Below are 18,368 nucleotides of genomic sequence, written 5' to 3' on the forward strand. Positions count from 1 at the left end.
AGGACCTAAGGCTTTGCAGCCACTTTGGGGAAAGTGTGAAATTTGAAGATTTTCACGTTTTCCCACAATATGGGGGAAAAAGTTTGAACAATCCTAACAAAATTTCACACACAACGCCAGTTTCTGTCTAAAACCACAACCAAAGTTTTATTGACCTTTGACCTCGGGATCAGCCCGCCATCTTGAATGTATCACCTTTTGTATCTTTTTCTGACTCAGGGTTTTAAATGTATCCGCCCATAGTTCCTCAGGCTCCATCGGGATCTTCTTGGGAAAAACACGTTGGTCTTAAGGTAGAGCCTTTCTATTCGCGCGTAGTTTTGTAAATATGTGCGGCCAGCCCTGAACTTTGTTTTACGCCGCACGGACCTAGAGGAAGGGTTAAGGTCAGGATTACGGTCACGGTTAGGGTTAAGACACTAGATGGTTCCTGAGTGTGGCTGTTTCTGCAGCTCCTCCAGGGGATGAATCAAATGGTGCCTCCAAGATAATGGGATTTGAACTTTAAGTTTAACTTTAAATACGTGGAGCCAACAACAAATGCAACCTTGGACGCACGTTTTGTGGACATTGAACTATTTTAGCGTGGTGAGCTCACAAGGGTTGAGTTTTCTTGTTGCTCAGAAATGTTTTACTGGATTATTGTGAAAATGTAACACATGCATCCTTGGCTCAAGCTGAACATCATGACATGAGATCTGATCAACATGATGGGATGTTTGGCGTGGTTGACAAAAACCCTGTTGCCAAGGAAATCCAAAAATGTACCTTTGTCGATTCTTCTAAAAATGACCGTTCGTCACCCCTGGCGACCAAATCATAAAATGGTTGCTATGGAGAAGAAAATAACAGAAAAGCCGCCGTTTTGAAAAACACAGTCTTTTTGTTTTTTGAATTTGTCATGTGACCAGGATGTCAGGGGCAGAGGTGGAGAACGAGGAGCCTGTGGGGGACAGGGGAACCCAATGCCGCATGCGGCTTGAATTTACAATGAATTTTTATTTTTAACAAGCCACATCAACAGACTGCAGATGTGTGAAAAAGGAGATTTCTTTGCTGCAGAACTTCATGAAAAAACGAAAATTCAGAGTTCCTTTTGTCCTTTTTTTACTTTTCCTTGTTTCTTACAACATGGCCTTGTCAAGAAAGCAACCCTTTGTTTAACATCGTGTAGCTTATGTATCAAACACACAAGGTAAGTGTGTGTGCGCACGCGCGTGTGTGTGTGCAGAAACAGGAACCTCTCCTGGTGAGCAGGAAGAAGATGACGTCAGTTGTCATTTGGTGTGTGTGTGTGAAGGTGTGTGTGTGTGTGTGTAAAGCCTTACAATATTTAAAGGCGCACGTGTGAGCGCGTGTCCGTGCATGAGTTCGAAATATGATTGTACCACTAAAGTCTGCGCTCAAGAAAAACATGTCCGTGCGTGTGTGACCACGCTGCCCTCGCGCGCATGTGAAAGTTGTTCAAGGGGTGTGTTTATGGGAAATAGAGACTTTGCGCGCGGGTGCGTGTGTTTACACAGACGGGAATACTGCGCCAGAGGAAGTGCGCCCGTTCCCCGTCTGCGCGTCCCGATTTCCTGCTCTGAGTCAGGAGAGAGAGGAGCCTCGGATCCGCTTTCAGACGGCGGGACGGCGGCAGCATGGAGCCCCAACGCCGCACACACACCCCGCATCTATAAAGAAACGCGCACATCCCGGGCGCGCAGACGGACAGAGGAGCTGCGGCACTGACTGACGGGTAGGTTCCATGTTTCCTTCAGTCTCCAACTTTCTGAAGTTTACGCATGTCTGCAAACTCGTGCGCGCTCAAAACGTTCACGCATCCTACTCGTAACTCCCTAACATCTTTACTGCAGAGCAACGTGAAGAAAAGTGTAGAGAAACGCGCGCATTTGGTAAATCTCGTGCGTAAAAACGAGTAAAGCTGTGCGTAAAAGGCAAGGAGCGGCGCTTAAAACGCTTTAAAATTATAACACCCCCCAACACACACACACATTCACACACACTTTGCTAGGGTATAGTTGTGATAAAGGGGGGACTAAAAAGGTCCGATGACCAACTCCAGTGTCAAAGAAATGTGCCGTGGCTCCTTTAAAAACCGTTCAGTTGACTTTCTGGTTTGTCTGGACCTCGCAGACTAATTGCTATGCGCTTCCGGATTGAAGCTGGCAGCAGACAACATCTTGAAAATGAGTCACTGTTGGAAAAACAAAGAACTGTTTGAGCTCCAGCAGGACCTCGTTGCTGTTGCTGCTGCTGCTGCTGCTGCTCACAGATTCACCAAACTAAGAGGAATCACCAGCCTGCAGGAAACGGACAGCCTCACTTATGTGCGACTTCAGTTCTTGCAGAGAGACAAACCCTACTTCTTTATTCACCTGGACTGAACACAAAGTTTACACCTGCTGGAAAGTAGAGACTTGGAGAGAACAGAGATGTAGAAATCTGCTTTTTTATTCTGCATAAATATTTCCTGATGCCCCCCCACACAACCCCACCCACACAAACACACACACCTTAGACTGAAAGCCCATACATCAGAATGTGACATCAGGGCATAGATGTAGCCGTGTGCTCACTCTTACCAAAACACTTCTACATCTGTGAGTTGTTAACAAGAACAGAGCTTAACACAAGCAAAGACACATGCACAACATGTGCGTGTCTCTGATGTGCACGTGTGCTTTTTTTTCCCCTTTTTTTTTTTTGGGTGCTTCCCGGAGACAGGAAGTCCTGGAGAGCCTCTCTCCGGGAATGACGCCCCAAAGCTGAATGACAGGAAGTCCTCCTTTAGACAGACACAGATCACTGCAGTTCCTCCATCACCTCACACACAAACACACACACACCTATGCAGGAAATAGGAAGCAGGAGCACAGTGGGTTGTGTACCTGTGCACGTTAAGGGATCATTGTTCATACTTTCCCCTTTTTCTGTTGGTGGGCTTCCTTTTAAAGAAAACACAGAAATAATTTTAAAAAACCCCAACATCAACCGATTCATTTGGATTTGCTGAAAGGCAGGATGCTTTTATGAAGCATCATATTTTTAGCATCATATTGCACGAAGAGCACGGCGCGTCGCAGACAGTAGCCGTTTTGTGAGCGGACACAGGAAGCAGACACTCCCAGACAGTCAGCGGTTTCCAGGTAAACACGCGGGTAAAAAAGGGTCACTGACCACATCCTGAGAAATCACCATGGAAACATCTGCAAACCATTCTCCGGTGTCTGTCCGTCACACATGAGCGAAACGAAATGGAGCGCGCCCAGATATGAATGTGAAACGAGCCAGGGCACCAAACCTCGTCAGCCATTTTCCCTTTTTAAACATTTTCTACGACTTGAAATACAGTGGAACTTTGGTCAAAGAGCATATCTGTTTAGGAAATGATAATGCCATCTGCTCATAAGTTGTGTGAGGAAGTAGCAAAACCACAAGCCTGCACATGCAGCTGCAGTTGGCCTGCATGTGCAGGCAGGACCATCTGCGGCTGCTGAGGTCAACCCCCCCCCCCCCCCCCCCCAATCCTGGATGAAAAGTAAACAAACAAAAAGGATAAATCATTTTTGTTTACTGAATGTTTGAAGTTGTCAAAGGTTATTAAAATCCAAGCCCTACTTTGTAAGAAAAAAAACACTTTTAAAGCATTTTATTGACTTATGAAAGTGTTTATTTATTTCCTATTTATATTATTTTCCTTGATCTGTTTTAACACCATCTAGATGGCAGTATGATTCGTTTGTTGTAGCTGGAGCTGACTTAGCCTCCATTGCCTTTCTTTGTGTATACATGAGAAAGATCCGATGTCTGGATAAAGTTGAACGCTTGTTGGCGCTGCAATGCGACATGATCCTTCACTACGCTGTGACTCAGATAGGAAATCCAGTTAGCCAAGGAGAATAAGTGACATATGTGCGGTGTGTGTGTGTGTGTGTGTGTGTTTTGACACTGCAAATCTGAAGAAGCTGGAAAAGTCCTCTTGGATCAGTGAGGAGTTCCAGGCACTTATCAGAGGACAAAACCATCACGTACGAAGTAGGATATCCTCTTCCTGACTTTCCTTTTTTCTTCTTTTTAAAAGATCCTTGAGGGTAAATCCGCCCACAAACAAGCTCATTTTGTAACTCCACATCTTCAGGGCGGTTAGATCCAACCGCAAAAGTGCAGTGTGAGAGCAAAGAAGTGTGAAATGTTCCTGCAGTAGCAGCCAAATGGTACTGAGTTTACCAGACTGTGCTTTCTGTTCTCCACGTCTACGTCATCAGTTTAATGCACAGCAATGAATGAGCTCAGTTCACCAAATCATCAAAGACGGTTTAGACTTTGCTGCTCATAAAACCATCCCAACCTCATTTGAGGTTAACAATGATCAACTCAATCCATCCATCCATCCATCCATCCATCCATCCATCCATCCAACTAACCAATCAACAATCCATCCATCCATCCGTCCGTCCGTCCATCCATTTTTCTTAACCTGCTAAATCTTTTTGTACTTACTGGGTTGCTGGAGCCTATCCCAACTACAGTTGGGCGAAGGCGGGGTACACATCAGACAGGTCCCTAAATCTACATTACTCAATAATTGGGTGGATCAGCTGACCAGTTCTTATTCATCAATCTATTTGTTGTTTTTCAGATTGATGTTTGGTGTCTTTTTTTTTTTCCAGATCCCCAGGACATTCATCGTCATGGAAAGCTCCATCACGCTCTGGCAGTTCCTGCTGCAGCTTCTGTTCGACCAAAGCCACAAACATCTCATCTGCTGGACCTCCACGGATGGCGAGTTCAAACTGCTCAAGTCAGAGGAGGTGGCGAAGCTGTGGGGACTGCGCAAGAACAAGACCAACATGAACTACGACAAGCTGAGCCGAGCGCTGCGCTACTACTACGACAAGGTGGGCCAAGCTCCTGAGCGGAGCACACCAGGCTTTCACCGATTTGATATGAGGAACTCCTTCTTTTTCCCTTTGCAGAACATCATCAAGAAGGTGAACGGGCAAAAGTTTGTCTACAAGTTTGTGTCGCTCCCGGAGATCCTGAAGATGGAGCCTCCAGCGGTGGAGTCGGGTCGCAGCAGCGCCGGGAGCGCAGGAGCGTCTTCAGAACCTGAGCTGGATGACGAAGATGGACGGCAGAGAAACCAGTGCCTCCAATCCGGCCTTTTCTCCTCTTTCCCTGCAAGCTCCTTGCAGCAGCTCTCGGAACACCCGCGACCAATCAAATCGGAGCCCAGATCTGATCGTCATGACGACAGCTCTTCGGTCATCCGGTTCGTGACCAACGGTGGCCGCTCTTACACCCCGCCCCCTTCCTCCAACCCCTCCAGGGCGTCTTCTCAGCTCTCTTGCTCCCCACTACAAAGCTCCGCCCACATGGGGATGATGGGGCGGAGCCAGAGCGATGAAGCAGATGATTTGGAGCCTGGCATCCAGCCTCTGAATCTGTCGTCCGGTCAGAGGGAGAGGGAGAGGCTAAAGACCCAGTCAGCGTCAGAGAGAAGGGGGTTGGCTCACAGCACGCCGCTGAAAGGCAGGAAACCGAAAGGTTTGGAAATCCCCGCCTCCTCGCTCCTCCTTACAGGAAGTGACCTCGTCTCCATTGCCCTCAACAGCCCGGCTCTGCCTTCTGGCTCCATGACCCCCGCCTTCCTCACTGCTCAGGTACACATCTACCTGTCCACATCAGCTTTCGCATGCACATCTGTAAGTCACTGCAGGAGATGGGGGGGGGGTCAGGCAGGGAGAGGAAACAGAGAGGTGAGTGGAAAGAGGGGAGGAGAAGGAGGAGGAGGAGGTTTCTAAGTGAAGCCATATGTTCCTGACGCTCCTGATTCTCTGGCAGCAACTCCGACCAAAAGAGGATAGTCTGCCTACAATTCAGGCATTCAGCTGATGCTCCTTTCCAGACTGAGCAATCACGCGCCGCTGCGCGTAAACCACAGACGGAAAGAGGCAAAGGCCGGACGGGATGTTTCCCAACGCACTCGTTCACGTGTCTGCAGACCCTCAGCTTCAGAAACCAATTCAACACAGTTTGAATCACTTTCTGCCCCACTTTCCTCTAAACTAGGAAAAGCCAATGTATTGTCTGATGTAGGGTGCCATTGTGTTTTAAGGGGGGCTTGTTTGGCCATTTAATAATAATCATCATCATCATCATAATGATCATAATCATAATAACTTAAAAGGTGACAGAGCAATTTCGGAAAACACAGGATCGTACATGTTTAGAAAAACCAGAATGAGCCAAAGGCTAGATTTCAACTGTTGACCATCATGTAAAAAGGCAAAAAGCACACATATATGTCAACCATTCAGTACATAATACATGTAAAGCTATGTTCACACCGCCACCGGCAACCCGTGTTCAAGCGGCCACTTCCAATAAAAAGTCTCTTTAGATGCACGTAGACACTCACCCTGGCGTTCACAATTGTGCACGACAGGTTTTCTACTCTACAGGCAAAGTTCGTGGCCATTGAACGTGCGTTGAAAGTTAAATCAGTGGAACTTGGACCAGTCAAAGTTCCTGTTCAATACAGGAAGTGCCAGTTGTTTGAAATCATGGAGGAGAAATTAATCATTGCAGTTTGCGCCCAGCCGGAATTAAATGACACCAATTCTTTCTTTACTTTAATATTATCACTTTAAATTGTTCGTCACAAGATATGGACTATTTGATACACGGCGTGACCTGTTGTCATGGTAACGACTATTGAGGCTGCAACCTCGCTCTATTGCTGCTGGTGTATGAGAACTAACTAGTAAAGTAAAGTGGTAATTATGCTAAACGTCATCTTAAGTGATACAAAGCGTCATTTCAGGGAGAAAGTTCGTCTCTTCTTGTTTTTCTCCAGAAAATAAAGATCGCTTTGATTTAAAAATATCCAATGTAAACTCTGATCATGAAATATGCATCAACATACAATTGATTGTATAATTCAATATTAACACTATTTATAAACACATATTCACTCTGTATCAAGCAATAAGGTAAACACGACAGAAATTGTTGAGGATTTGCTAGAGATACTGTCACGTCCATCACAGTGCAGAGATCTTTTCTACGGTCTTATGTTGTGATAAACTGTTGTTTTGGTACCAACTGGGGGAATAATATACAACATTCCTGCTATGTGACCGGAACGTCAATGGGAATGGGTTTGGGAAGCCAAACCCACCATATGCTGATTCTGGAGTTGAGTAAAGCACCAACAGATGATACTTGAGGTGTAGCTATGATGATGTGACTCCTCAGTGACTAACAGCTGACAGATATCCGATCAGCCCTGGAGACTCAGAGGCTACCGGTATCAGCCAGGATCAGAAAGCTGACTTGAGAAATGGTTCCATACATACCCAGGGAACTAATGGTTGAAACCCAAGGGCTACCAGGGTGCACCTAGACCTGTAGTTTTGAGTAGAATACCAAAAATTTCTCCTCTGAAAATAGATTTGATGTCTTCTTTACATTTAGACTCCGTCTGGTCTACTCCTCACTCCCAGTCCTTTACTCTCAAGTATCCAGTTTTGGTCTGGTTTGAGCCCAGTGGGACCACTCAGCCCCGCCCAGCTCCAAAACCACGCCCAGCTCTTCCAGGTAAATTTCATTATTCGCTTTACTGAAAGTACTAGGACCTTCAGCACCACCTGGTAATCTCTAAACTGGTCATAAAAAACCTTAGCCAGTCTAGACCCAAACAGGAATATAGAATATGAAACTAGATAGAGTCAAATACTTAAATTAAACTAGTTTACTAAATGAGCCATACGCGATGATGACCATTGTGCCTGACTGTTAGCACTGAGGAAATTAGACAACCAGAGTGTGGTTTGTGTGGACATCCCACAGGCACCTGAACACCCGGTGCATGCACGCAGTAAGGGGCCAGCACGCTGACCATAACAAGTGTGGTGTAAGGCCAACGTACACCAGCATCATCCGTGTGTCATAACTGCGTGCAACTTATAGTATCCTTACGAATATTGCACGATACACTTACCACACACATGATAATGGCACGTTCCATTGTCACGATGTCCTTTAAGCCCCTAGGGAACTGCAAAACCTCTGCACACCTCTTAACCCTTGTGCTATCCTATGGGGTCCAGATGACCCCATCCTTCCATTGACGTGTTCTCCCTACCATGACAAAGGTGGATAAAGGTGGAAAGATTTCATGTAATCCATGGACACCAGTGAAGATCACAAATCATTGAAGAAAAAAGGTTCAGAGCACTGTCTAGTGGGTCTAGATGACCCAACTCCCAGCGTTAAAGTGCCTAGGATAGAACAAGGGATACGATGCGGCTGCTCCTCTCCACCACTAAATTTGTCCTAATTCCAACTCTGGACAGCTAAACTCATCAACACAGAGAAATGCTTGCATTTTCACAAATGACGGGTTTTATACAGATAGGCACTGTCGAAATTAGTGTCTATCTATAACTTTACAGCCGCTTTTTAACAACAGGCTTACCTCTAGAAGTTGGTCTCCATTCAACCATGTGTGCGTGGTGTTTGTGTAGGTGTGATCCACGTTTGCCAGGGTTTCAAAATAAGCAGCAGATGTTTCTGCTCTGGTGTGGAGGATACCGGGACAACTTCCTGTTGGCTAGGTCCTAAAGGGAGACAGTTGGTCTGTTAGAAAGTCCTCATACCAGCATCAAAAAAGCAGCACATTCAGACTCTAAAGTCCTTATAACGTTACACAATCTCTGCAGAATAGACGGCCAGTGGATGGATGGGAGATGTTTTCACATCCTTCAGACACCAGTTCCACTTATGTCTGAAGGATGCAATGAAAGCGTGAAGCTGCTTTTGACTTCAGTGCAAAAGTTTTTGATTGATAAAATGCACAGAAAATTTGCTGAGAGGAGATGTTTTTGTCATGTGGAGTTTGGATGCAGCGTTGCGTCATAGACAATGGCGCTTCAGGCTATATTTCTGTAGCAAAGAGACACAGCAATAGATTCCTGTTCAAATCAAAGCAAAAACTGTTTTGTTTCCAGTCTGTTTCCACAATGTTATTTTTCCCCGTATTCTACATTCCAACTACATTCGAAATAATAAAAAACTGAATCTATCTCAAAAATCCCCTGCAAAAATAACATAAAATTGTTATTTTTTGTGTCAATGAGCCGGTAGTGTAGTTATGATTTAGAAAAATCTATTCAGAACGTTTGTGCTACGTTCACTACGGGCTTGGAAACGAACGTTCTACTTTCAATAAAAAGTCAATGGAAATGCGCGTTGAAACTCACGTTCACGCGTCGCTACTCAAGTCAAGTTTTCGGGCTCAGCATGTGAAACCTGCAGCCATTGAACGCACCTTGAAGGTTATATCAATTGAACTCTGACCAGTCAGAGACTCAGATTTGGTAGTGACATATAGTTACCATCCTGTTTAATTCACAGATGTGCCAACCATTAGGAAAGTGATAATGGAGGAGAAAGTAATAATTGAGGTTTGTGTCCGGCTGGAATTATGTGACACCAAGTCTTTCATAGAGTAGAGCTGTGCAAGAAAATACCTGGGGCAAGACTCATTAGATTTGCACTGCTTTGACGTCTCCCACCAAGCCTCTTTCAACTGTAGATATATGAACTTGGATGGTGTCGCTCCAGTCCAGTGTGAACACTGCACGCTGAATTAGTGTGTTCTTCAAGGCGCATTGCAGGCCAGGTGTGAACGTAGCATTGCTCAAATCACCACTTTTTCAAAATAGGGCCATAACATAATCGCAAACAATTATAAATTATAGTACTGGTGAAAACAAAATAAAGCAGACCACAAGAGCAGAGTAATGCCTTAGTCACACGGGTGCTGCGGGGTCTTGGGTTGTCCGGTGCCGTGGAGGGTCGTAGAGAGAAGTGGCTACATCTTCAGATAAGCACAGATGTGTCTTGCAGTTCCCTTGAGGCTGATGCGGCCACCTAAAGGGACATCATGAAAATGGAATGTTCCATTATTATCGTCGGCAGCCGTCCGTCTCGAGAGACGATGGTGTAGCTCCTTGTTGAATCTACCTGCACCGCCGAGAGTGGCTGTGCAGTCCATTATTATACAAGTGAAGTATTTGCAAGAACGATGTAAGTTACACACACCTACTGTATGACTCTCGGTTGCTGCTGTCGTGTGGTGCCCTTACGCCACGCTCTAGTCATCAGTAAAATGCAAGTACAGGCCCCTTACTGAATGTGTGTGAATGCTGCACGCATGCAGGTGCGCAGGTGATACGCAAGTGCCCATAAGACACCTGTGTCCCTTGGACAGGTAAGCCCATTTTTTGCCTGCAGACAGCCTGTATCCACCTGTAAGAGCAGTTACCAAAGATGTTCTTCCCTCATCTACTCCTTTAAGGCCACGTCACAAAGCCAAAATTCAGGGGACTATATAGTCCTGCACTATCTTGTCTCTAGGGGTTAGAGAGTAGAGAGGGAATTTGGACACAGCCAACGTTAAAGTGTTGTATCGTTTTCCACTAAAAAGGCTATTTTGTTTGCAGTTTCCATCCCTGATGAATGGACCTTTAACTATTCCTCTGCCCGGCGGAGATGCGTCTTCTCCGCTGCTCCTCTCCTCCAGCTCCTCCAAGTCCTGATTCAAACCTGAGCTTGAAGATCAAACTGGATCCAAAGATGTTAAATCAGCACTGACCAAAGGACCAAAAAACCAACATTAAACTGAGAAACGACATTAAACTTGAACTTCTACCAAAGCCAATTAAACATTTATCTGAGTCTTTTATAGTTTTAGGGAAAAGAACCTAAGCTTCTCTCTGAAACGGAGCAGACTATTTTCATCGTGTTAACTTCAGGGTTGTCCGAACATTCATGTTAAAATGCAATAAGATTGACTTTGGGTTTACCTCGTGAAGTTTTTCCTCTCCTTTTATAGTTTGTTTGATCCTGATCGGTGATGTTGTCAATATAAAAAATAGCTCGGGGATCCTTGTGTTGCTTTCACTAACCTCAGCATCCGCACCTCAAAATCCAAGGGAATCCATGTCGAGATTTTTTTCAGTATGAAAAAGATCTCATCGAGCCAGAAGGATTCATACAAGGGAACTACAATGGTGGAAGATGTTATGTCTTCAGGAGCCAACAGCTGAGATTTAAACTTTGCTTTAGTTTTGGAGGGTGAAAAAAAACGCTTATGTTAGCCTTACTTTTGTTGTGCTAGCATAACCTTTGCAGTGTTAGCATAATTTCTGTCATGCTAGTACAACTTTATTTGTGCTAGCATAACCTTTATTGCCCTTGCATAACTTTTGTTGTACTAGCATAACGTTTGTTTTGCTAGCATAACGTTTATTGTGCTAAGATAGCGTTTATTGTGGTAGTTTAAAATCATTAAAAAGCATAATTTTCCTAGCTAAGCCTATGGTCACATATCGCAAAATGCCATCCATAGTGACCTAAATGCAAGTTTTTCAACAAAGTCGGCAGGTGGCCGCGTGGTGACATTTGTAATTGGAAGGTGGCAGTCGCATTTTGACATGTCAAATGTTGATGCCGAACGGACGTTTTTTTTCTAGAAGTTTGGAGGTTGCGTGGTGGCATTCCAGTGACAGGTGAGGACGACGCCATTACAAAATCAGGCGACAGCTTTGATTGGATGATGTGTAAATGTCTCCGGACAGTGGGCGTCCACATCAAGTGCCACCTGCTGCAAGGGTTTATGAAAAGTGGGTCATTCTGCACGGCTAACAGATTCCTGACTGCCACTATCTATATTCTTGACTTCACCAACAATTTTCAAAACAATCAGATGTTAGCATGTTTGAGTAAAGTATTATTAAAGGTGCTAATATAGATATTGGAACGGATAGTTTTGAGCGTAAGTCGGCCATTTTCAGCTAATCTGGTTTTGACCCTAAGCTAGCTTCTAGCTATACATTCCGTATTAATTGGGAAATTTAAAATGTAAGTAAAGCTAATCAATAAACTCACCTAAACTCTGAACAAGGGAGAGATCCTGGTTTCCATTCATGTGAATCCTGGTGTGGTTCACGTACAGTGTAAATGCCAAGAGAACCAAAATGGAAAAAAACAACAAAAGAAATGGCCCAAAAAAAACCAAATGTGTTCACAGAAAGATTAGCAAGATGCCCATTAGTAGTATGAACACAAGTGGGACCAGCCACTTATCTTTGTGCCTTTTTCTCTTCTTGGCTGCAAAAGAGTGTAGAGTTGGAAGTCGCAGTTTAATGAAGCAAACTATTTTCCATCTTCTCCTTTTGCCATTCAATGCAATAGTCCTGGCAGATACTTTAATCTGTTTCAATAGGAATAGAGATGAAGCTCGAAATGTGATACAGTAAAGAAATCAGTGGTATAAAAGAATAAGAAGAAGATCCACATTTGGGATCTACACAAGACTCCAGAATCGTTCACCTCCTTTGTTAATGTTTCCAAATATTCTTTGGTAATGTCTTCTGGCACAGTATCCAAAACGATCAAGAGGGTTTGCAAAATGGATTGACGGAGACACGGCTTGCAGGTCTTGCTCAGAGACTAAATGACCAACAAGGCTAAGATTGGAACCTCTAACTAACCAATTGTGGAATTGGACAAATGTAGGCAAACACCTCAAAGGGAAGTTTTCTAACCACCACAAGGTAACATTTATCAAAATCCTGCACAGGAAACAACGCAAGCTAACGTTTTTCTCAAACGGTGCAAAAACTCCAGAAAACAACACGACTTTAATCTTCATTGCAGTTGAAACCATTTCAGTGGCTAAAAAACAAGTTTCTCATACATCTGATCACATTTTTCAAATGTGAAAACTTCTGGTGTGTATGTCTGGAATTGTTTGGTGTTCTTTGTACGATGAGTGTATGTTCGGCCCTGAACTATCAAAGCATCTGCTAGCCAGAGTGCTAATAATGTTTTCCTGCATAGTTTTTTAGTGTAGCTCTGTAATTTAAAAAAATAAATAAAATGGCTGTGCTTTCTGTATTTCAACATTTGTCATTCTTTAAGTGGATAAATGGACAATATTTGAGAGGTAAGTTTGGTCATTTGTTGATCCAGGAAGAACAAAGCGATCCCGGTCATGGAACGGTGGACCAGCAATACACCCTCTTTAGGGTCCTGGAGGGTTTGTGGGAGTTCACTCCTCTAGTGTGCTTTGTGAATTTGGAGAGGGTGGGAGCTCGGTTTGCATCGCCATTGGACCTGTTCCTGGTACATGTTGGACTCCAGCAGTGCTGCCCTTTTATTTCCGGTTCTGTTCATAATCATCATGAACAGAATTTATTAGGCGCAGCTAGAGGGAGAATGGTTTGGGGACCACAGGATGTCCTCTCTGCTCTTTGCAGATGATGTTGTCCTGTTGGCTTCATCGAGCCAGGACGTCCAGCTTGCATTGGGCTGCGATGAGGGTCCAGTTGAGGTGGCTCAGGCATCTAAACAATATAAGTAAAATCTACTGTTGTAAAGTTTAGTCTGTTTCCTAACCAAAAAAAAAAATCACAAGCAAATATTTTATTTCTGTTTTTCAATTTGTTTTAGAATAATAGTAAAAAATAAAATAAAAAGACGTTAAAGAAAGAGTCCAACACAGAATATATGAAAGTTTAAATTTTACTTCTGATGGTTATGAGAAATAAATAGTTCCAGTGAAAAGAATCACACACCAACTGTTTACCGGCAGCTCAGTGTTTCAGAAAGGTCGAGTTCACAACACAGCAGGCCTTCCGTGCATCAGGCTCACATGCATACCTCCACGCACGCACACATACGTTCACATCTAGTTGTACATCATACATGGTTCTGAAAAGTACAGTTTAATAACAATAAAAGCTGTATTAGAAATCTCTTCGTGCACGTTGCTGCTCTTTATGTAAAAAACAAAACAAAAACAAAAGTTCTAGTATCGGAAACACAGTTTGAAGTTTACAGTCAGATAATCCCCGTTTAAGGTGGAAACTCTTGAAATGTTCAAGCAAATGGGAAATCAGCAGGATGGAAACAGACTTATTTAAAACGGCCAAGAAGCAACTTGCAGGACAACAGGCATCTACCATTAATATAATGAATGTTCCTGTTTACAATGTTCCATCTGTTGTTACCAAAATGGGGGTCATTAAGACGTTAAATCCCCTCGAAAAGCAGAAAACGTTTTGCTAGCAACACAAGAAATGAAGATCAAAACGTTAGAAGCTGCAAACTGTGTTTTACGCTAACATCCATGGTCTCGAGCATTAGCTCATTGAGCTTCGCTAGTGCTTCAGCACCTTTTAAAAACTAAATCAGTAAGTTAGAACAGAGAACTCAAAGCTTGAAGCCAAAAAGATGATGCCTTTGAAATTTCCACTTGATGGGGAAACCTCTAAAACGTCCATTTTTACATATGTTCAATGCAATCCTCCTGAAGTTTGCGTGCTGTGCTGACTGTTGCTACGGCGGGGGCAGAAACGGTTTCTGCTTTTGCCACCTGTGGGTGTTGAGTCTCGTTGTGCTATTTACTGTGGACCGCCACTGAAACGCACCATTCGGTTTTGAAAGGAAATTAATCCGAAAGCGCTTCTGTACCGAGAATTTGAAGAAAAAAATTGATGCCACCCTGTTGATTCCCTGGGATGTGAAAAAACAGAAACTCATTTTGTCGATCACAAAGATAACAAATTGTTGCGTAGCAACCTTGACGTGTATGCCGAGTTTATTGCCATCGTTCATAAAAAGGAGGGCATGAGTGGCATCAATTTTCCTGTGTCTTTTCTTGAAACTGAAATAAATCTTTATTGTCCTGCTGACAGACAAACACCACGGCAGTACGACACACGTGTTTAAAAGTTGGGTTTATAGTTCTGCTTTGAGCTGTCATAGACGCTCCGGGTCTGAACCCCTCGCTCTGCAGTAATATCTTTGAACACAAGATGGCGGCAGAGGGCTCTTTGTTGTAGCTGAAGCTAAAGTAACATGCTAATATTAGGGGCTGGACCCACGGGACATGTTTTAGAAACAAAACAAAAAAACAACAAATTGATGTCAGTTCTGGAAGACTTCAACAAGAGTGTAGCTATGTGGTATTTTATTTTGAAAAAATACATCTATAGATAAAAACTTTCCTTCATTTTGGTCATTTTATCAAATTATTTTGTGCTTGTTTTTTAAGGTTCACCTAAAAGACATTTTTTGATCATCACAGTAGATTCTTCATTCTTCTAGATTTACCTTACCAGTCCAGTTACTACAGAAATGAAATCCACTGGATTCTGTCTATTCTCTTCCTTTTGGAAGACTTTATCTGACCCTGTTATAAAAAAATGGACCCTTTGTGAATCCATAGCTTATGTTTAAATTGTTGGGATGTGGTCACATGACCTCAGTGTTCGTACCAGAGGCTTTCTAAATGATCAAACATATAAAAGACAATGTACAAAAAAATATAAACTCCGTTGCTAATGCTTTATAATTAAAAAAAAAGGTTTTAAAGTGGTTTACTTTGACGAAGTTAGAATATTTTACAGTGAAGTGAGAGAAGACTGAGACAGGGCCAGGACGGTTCTGCTCAAGTATGGGTTCTGTGTCCAACCTTTTGTCTGAATATTCAGCTAAATAACATCCAGACAGCTGATGGAAACGTCTTCATTTGTTCTGCATCACGTATGACTAAAGCTATAGGGGGACCTGTAGACCCTGAACAGAGAAAGCTTCAAAGCAAAACTATAAACTTCACAAGAACAGAAACGGTTGAAACATCAGTCAGTCGAGATCGACAGCCGGCAGTTGGACTGAAGTTGTTTTTTTTGTGTGCAATAGTGCTGAAGCGCCGTGGACCGGAACCACTGACTGTATAGGAGAACTGGAACAAGTGAGAGTGACATCGTAAAATAGACGCTGCCACGTTGGAGCCAGACGACACGAGTAAGACAGTGATGGAGTCAACGTTTCTATGGCAACCACTTTTCCCAATCAGGAGTGAGCTTGTTGGAAAGCCACGCCCCCTACCGCTTGAAAGCGGGCGAGGTGGAAATCTGTCAAAGGTGGTGAACGTTTCGATGTGAAACTGCATCCTTTTATTGAGGCGTCTGGTTGCTCAGTTTGGAACTTGAATAGCTTAAACTACAGACAGATTATGAAAAAAAAGAGGATTATCAAGAACGTGTTAAGTAAAAGGTATCAGATCTGGAACGGTTCTTCTGACCAATAGAAAGACTGGGTCACAGCTGTTTTTTTCTCCATAGATGTCTATGGGATTTTGGCTTCTTGGAGCCAGCTGGTACTTCCTGCTTAGAACGCTAGGGGGGAGGGGCCACTCAGTCCAGCTCTCATATACAGTCGAAGACCGGCACCAAGTGGAACCAAGACAACCGTTGTTGCTTTTAAGAACCGCCCCTTTCCCCTCCCTGTGGTTCCACTTCCAAAGAACACGGCACCTTTGTTGCACAAGGAGAGGTCAAAGGTCACAGACACAAAGATCACATCTTAATACTTTTGGGTAAACTCGGCCAGGTCCAAGGCCGTGTCCCTGATTCACAAAGAAAGGAGGGAGGAGGAAACTGGCTGGAGTGCAAACGAAGACCTCCTCTCTGTGCGAACGCTGAAGCAAGCTAACATCTAGCTCCGCCTTCTCCTGGCAGTTTTCAGAGGTTTAATGCAGCGCTTCCTGGCTTCCAAACTCCTTCTGGTGCTCTGACGTTCCTCACTGCGTTCTCCTCTGGCCCTCCAAGCGGTCTCCTGCTCAACATACCGTCGGTTCTGGTCCCATTTTGAGCCAAAGTCCCGCAGAGAGACATTTGCATGTTTGGGTGGATCTGCTCAGCTTCCAGCGACCTCTGAGTGCAGCAAGGCCCATCTGAGATGTTTTTAGGAGAAAGGAAGAGGGGACCTCTGGAGGAGGGAACCTCCACAAGTCCCCTCCTCCCTCCCCGAAAAAAAACGAGCCACTAAACCTGGAAAGTCGATTCACAGAAACTCGGAACCAGGAGAACGTCGACCCGGAGTCGAATCGCGATGAAAGGAAGCTGGAGGATCTGAGACGGACTGTGCACGCCGTCTCCAGTTCACATCATGTGCACGTACATGCACACGCACCAAGTGTTACAGACAGTAGTTTAGCAGCAAAAAGAAAAACTCAAACAAACAACTTCACCCCCCCCCCTTCCCCCCCCCCACACACACACCCAATAAATACTCAGTCTTCAGACGGGTGTGTGCGTGTGGGCGTGCATGTGAGGGCTGGTCGCTCTGAGAGGGAGGTGGGGCTCATGGCAGGCGGTGCGGGGGACGTGACGAGGCTGGCCGCTCCACCCTCCTCCGCAGGAACCTTCAGAAGAGCATGCTCTGCCTTCTGTTGACCTTGTTGTTTGCTGCAAAAACAGAACGCCAGCTTAAAATACATTACCCACAATGCATCTGGCCTACAGCCTTTGCAAGCAAAAAAGATTCTCGGTCGTACCTAGTTTTACAAGAAACAAAATAACAAAACAGGCAGAAATTTGCATTCTGGGAAATGTAGGAACATTTACGATAAGCTACACTGTAAAACATCAAAATCTTCCGAGTGCATTTGTCAAATTTCTAGTTCAGCGTTTCCTCGTTTACCACCGGAATTACGTTTAAAAATGACCCGCGATAGATGAAATCTGACAAGAAGGATTACAGATGTTCTAACCTTCTCAGAAAAATAAGTCCAGAATGGAAACAAAGATCTCTCAGAATCAAAGATTTGTTTCAATTTGGTAAATTGAATACATTCTGGACAGGAGAATCTGCCAATCAGGATGCAGAACACAATGCACTTTAAAAAAGCATGCACAAGTTTACTAAATAATACAAGTTTAACAAAAAATACACAATCATGGGAAAGTTCCAACAATACAAAGTTGTGAAAGATAATTTTGTTTATTAAAAACTGTTTTTTAGCTCATTTTGGATTTTCTAAAGGGAAGTAATTCTATGTCAGAGAAAGTTTCACCTGTAAAAAATGAAATCTAAGTAGAAAAAACGGCATGTTTCTGCGCCACAGACCAGAACTTTCCACAGTCATTTCTGTAAAACAGAGGTGCTCGTTACGTCGATCGCGACTGACCGCCATCATCCTCGCCGCGAAGTACGTCACTTGATTCACTTGAAAGCACAAGGCCTCTCCAGCCTGGAGGGGCGTTTCTTGAGGCCTGGGACGGCCTGCCTGCTCCCCGATTGGAAGCGAGACAGAGACACGGATCCAGCCGTCCCGCCATGGCGCCACAGTCCCGCCCGGGGACTCCTGGCGCCCTGCCTAACGGAGCAGGGGCCTGTGCTCTGTCGCCGTCGCCGCGCCCCCACCTGTCCCGCCACCCATTAGAAAAGCCTGAGAGGGCGGCGGGGATCCCCCATTAAGCAAAAAGAAAAATAAATGTCTT

At 44.2% G+C, this 18,368-nt stretch overlaps 2 protein-coding genes across 6 annotated transcripts in view; one reads left to right on the plus strand and one right to left on the minus strand.

Moving 5' to 3' along the window:
* Nucleotides 1–1,048: 1,048 nt before the first annotated feature.
* elk3 (ETS transcription factor ELK3) lies at nt 1,049–12,975 on the plus strand. Of its 4 annotated transcripts, none has more exons than XM_078941771.1 (5): nt 1,054–1,195; nt 4,677–4,904; nt 4,983–5,669; nt 7,486–7,608; nt 10,518–12,975. In XM_078941771.1, exons 1-5 carry the CDS (start codon nt 1,178–1,180, stop codon nt 10,611–10,613), a joined length of 1,152 nt encoding a protein of 383 aa, XP_078797897.1. In that variant the 5' UTR covers nt 1,054–1,177; the 3' UTR covers nt 10,614–12,975. The 4 variants fall into 4 exon arrangements, with proteins under 4 accessions (XP_020569900.1, XP_078797897.1, XP_004082903.1 ...); XM_004082855.5 differs by lacking the exon at nt 1,054–1,195 and adding an exon at nt 1,489–1,741; XM_020714241.3 differs by lacking the exon at nt 7,486–7,608 and having other exon boundaries at nt 1,049–1,195.
* A 609-nt stretch (nt 12,976–13,584) lies between these two features.
* The window catches only part of cdk17 (cyclin dependent kinase 17), a 52,673-nt gene continuing 47,889 nt past the window's right edge, over nt 13,585–18,368 (minus strand). For both annotated transcript variants that reach the window (XM_023952141.2, XM_078941768.1), the window contains one exon: nt 13,585–17,333. In XM_023952141.2, coding sequence (XP_023807909.1) covers nt 17,293–17,333 — 41 coding nt within the window. In that variant the 3' untranslated portion in view covers nt 13,585–17,292. The remainder of the gene's footprint in view (nt 17,334–18,368) is intronic.

The sequence above is a fragment of the Oryzias latipes genome, chromosome 23 (assembly GCF_053564925.1).
Source record: "Oryzias latipes strain Hd-rR chromosome 23, Olatipes_Hd-rR_3.1".
In the NCBI taxonomy this organism is placed as follows: domain Eukaryota; kingdom Metazoa; phylum Chordata; class Actinopteri; order Beloniformes; family Adrianichthyidae; genus Oryzias; species Oryzias latipes.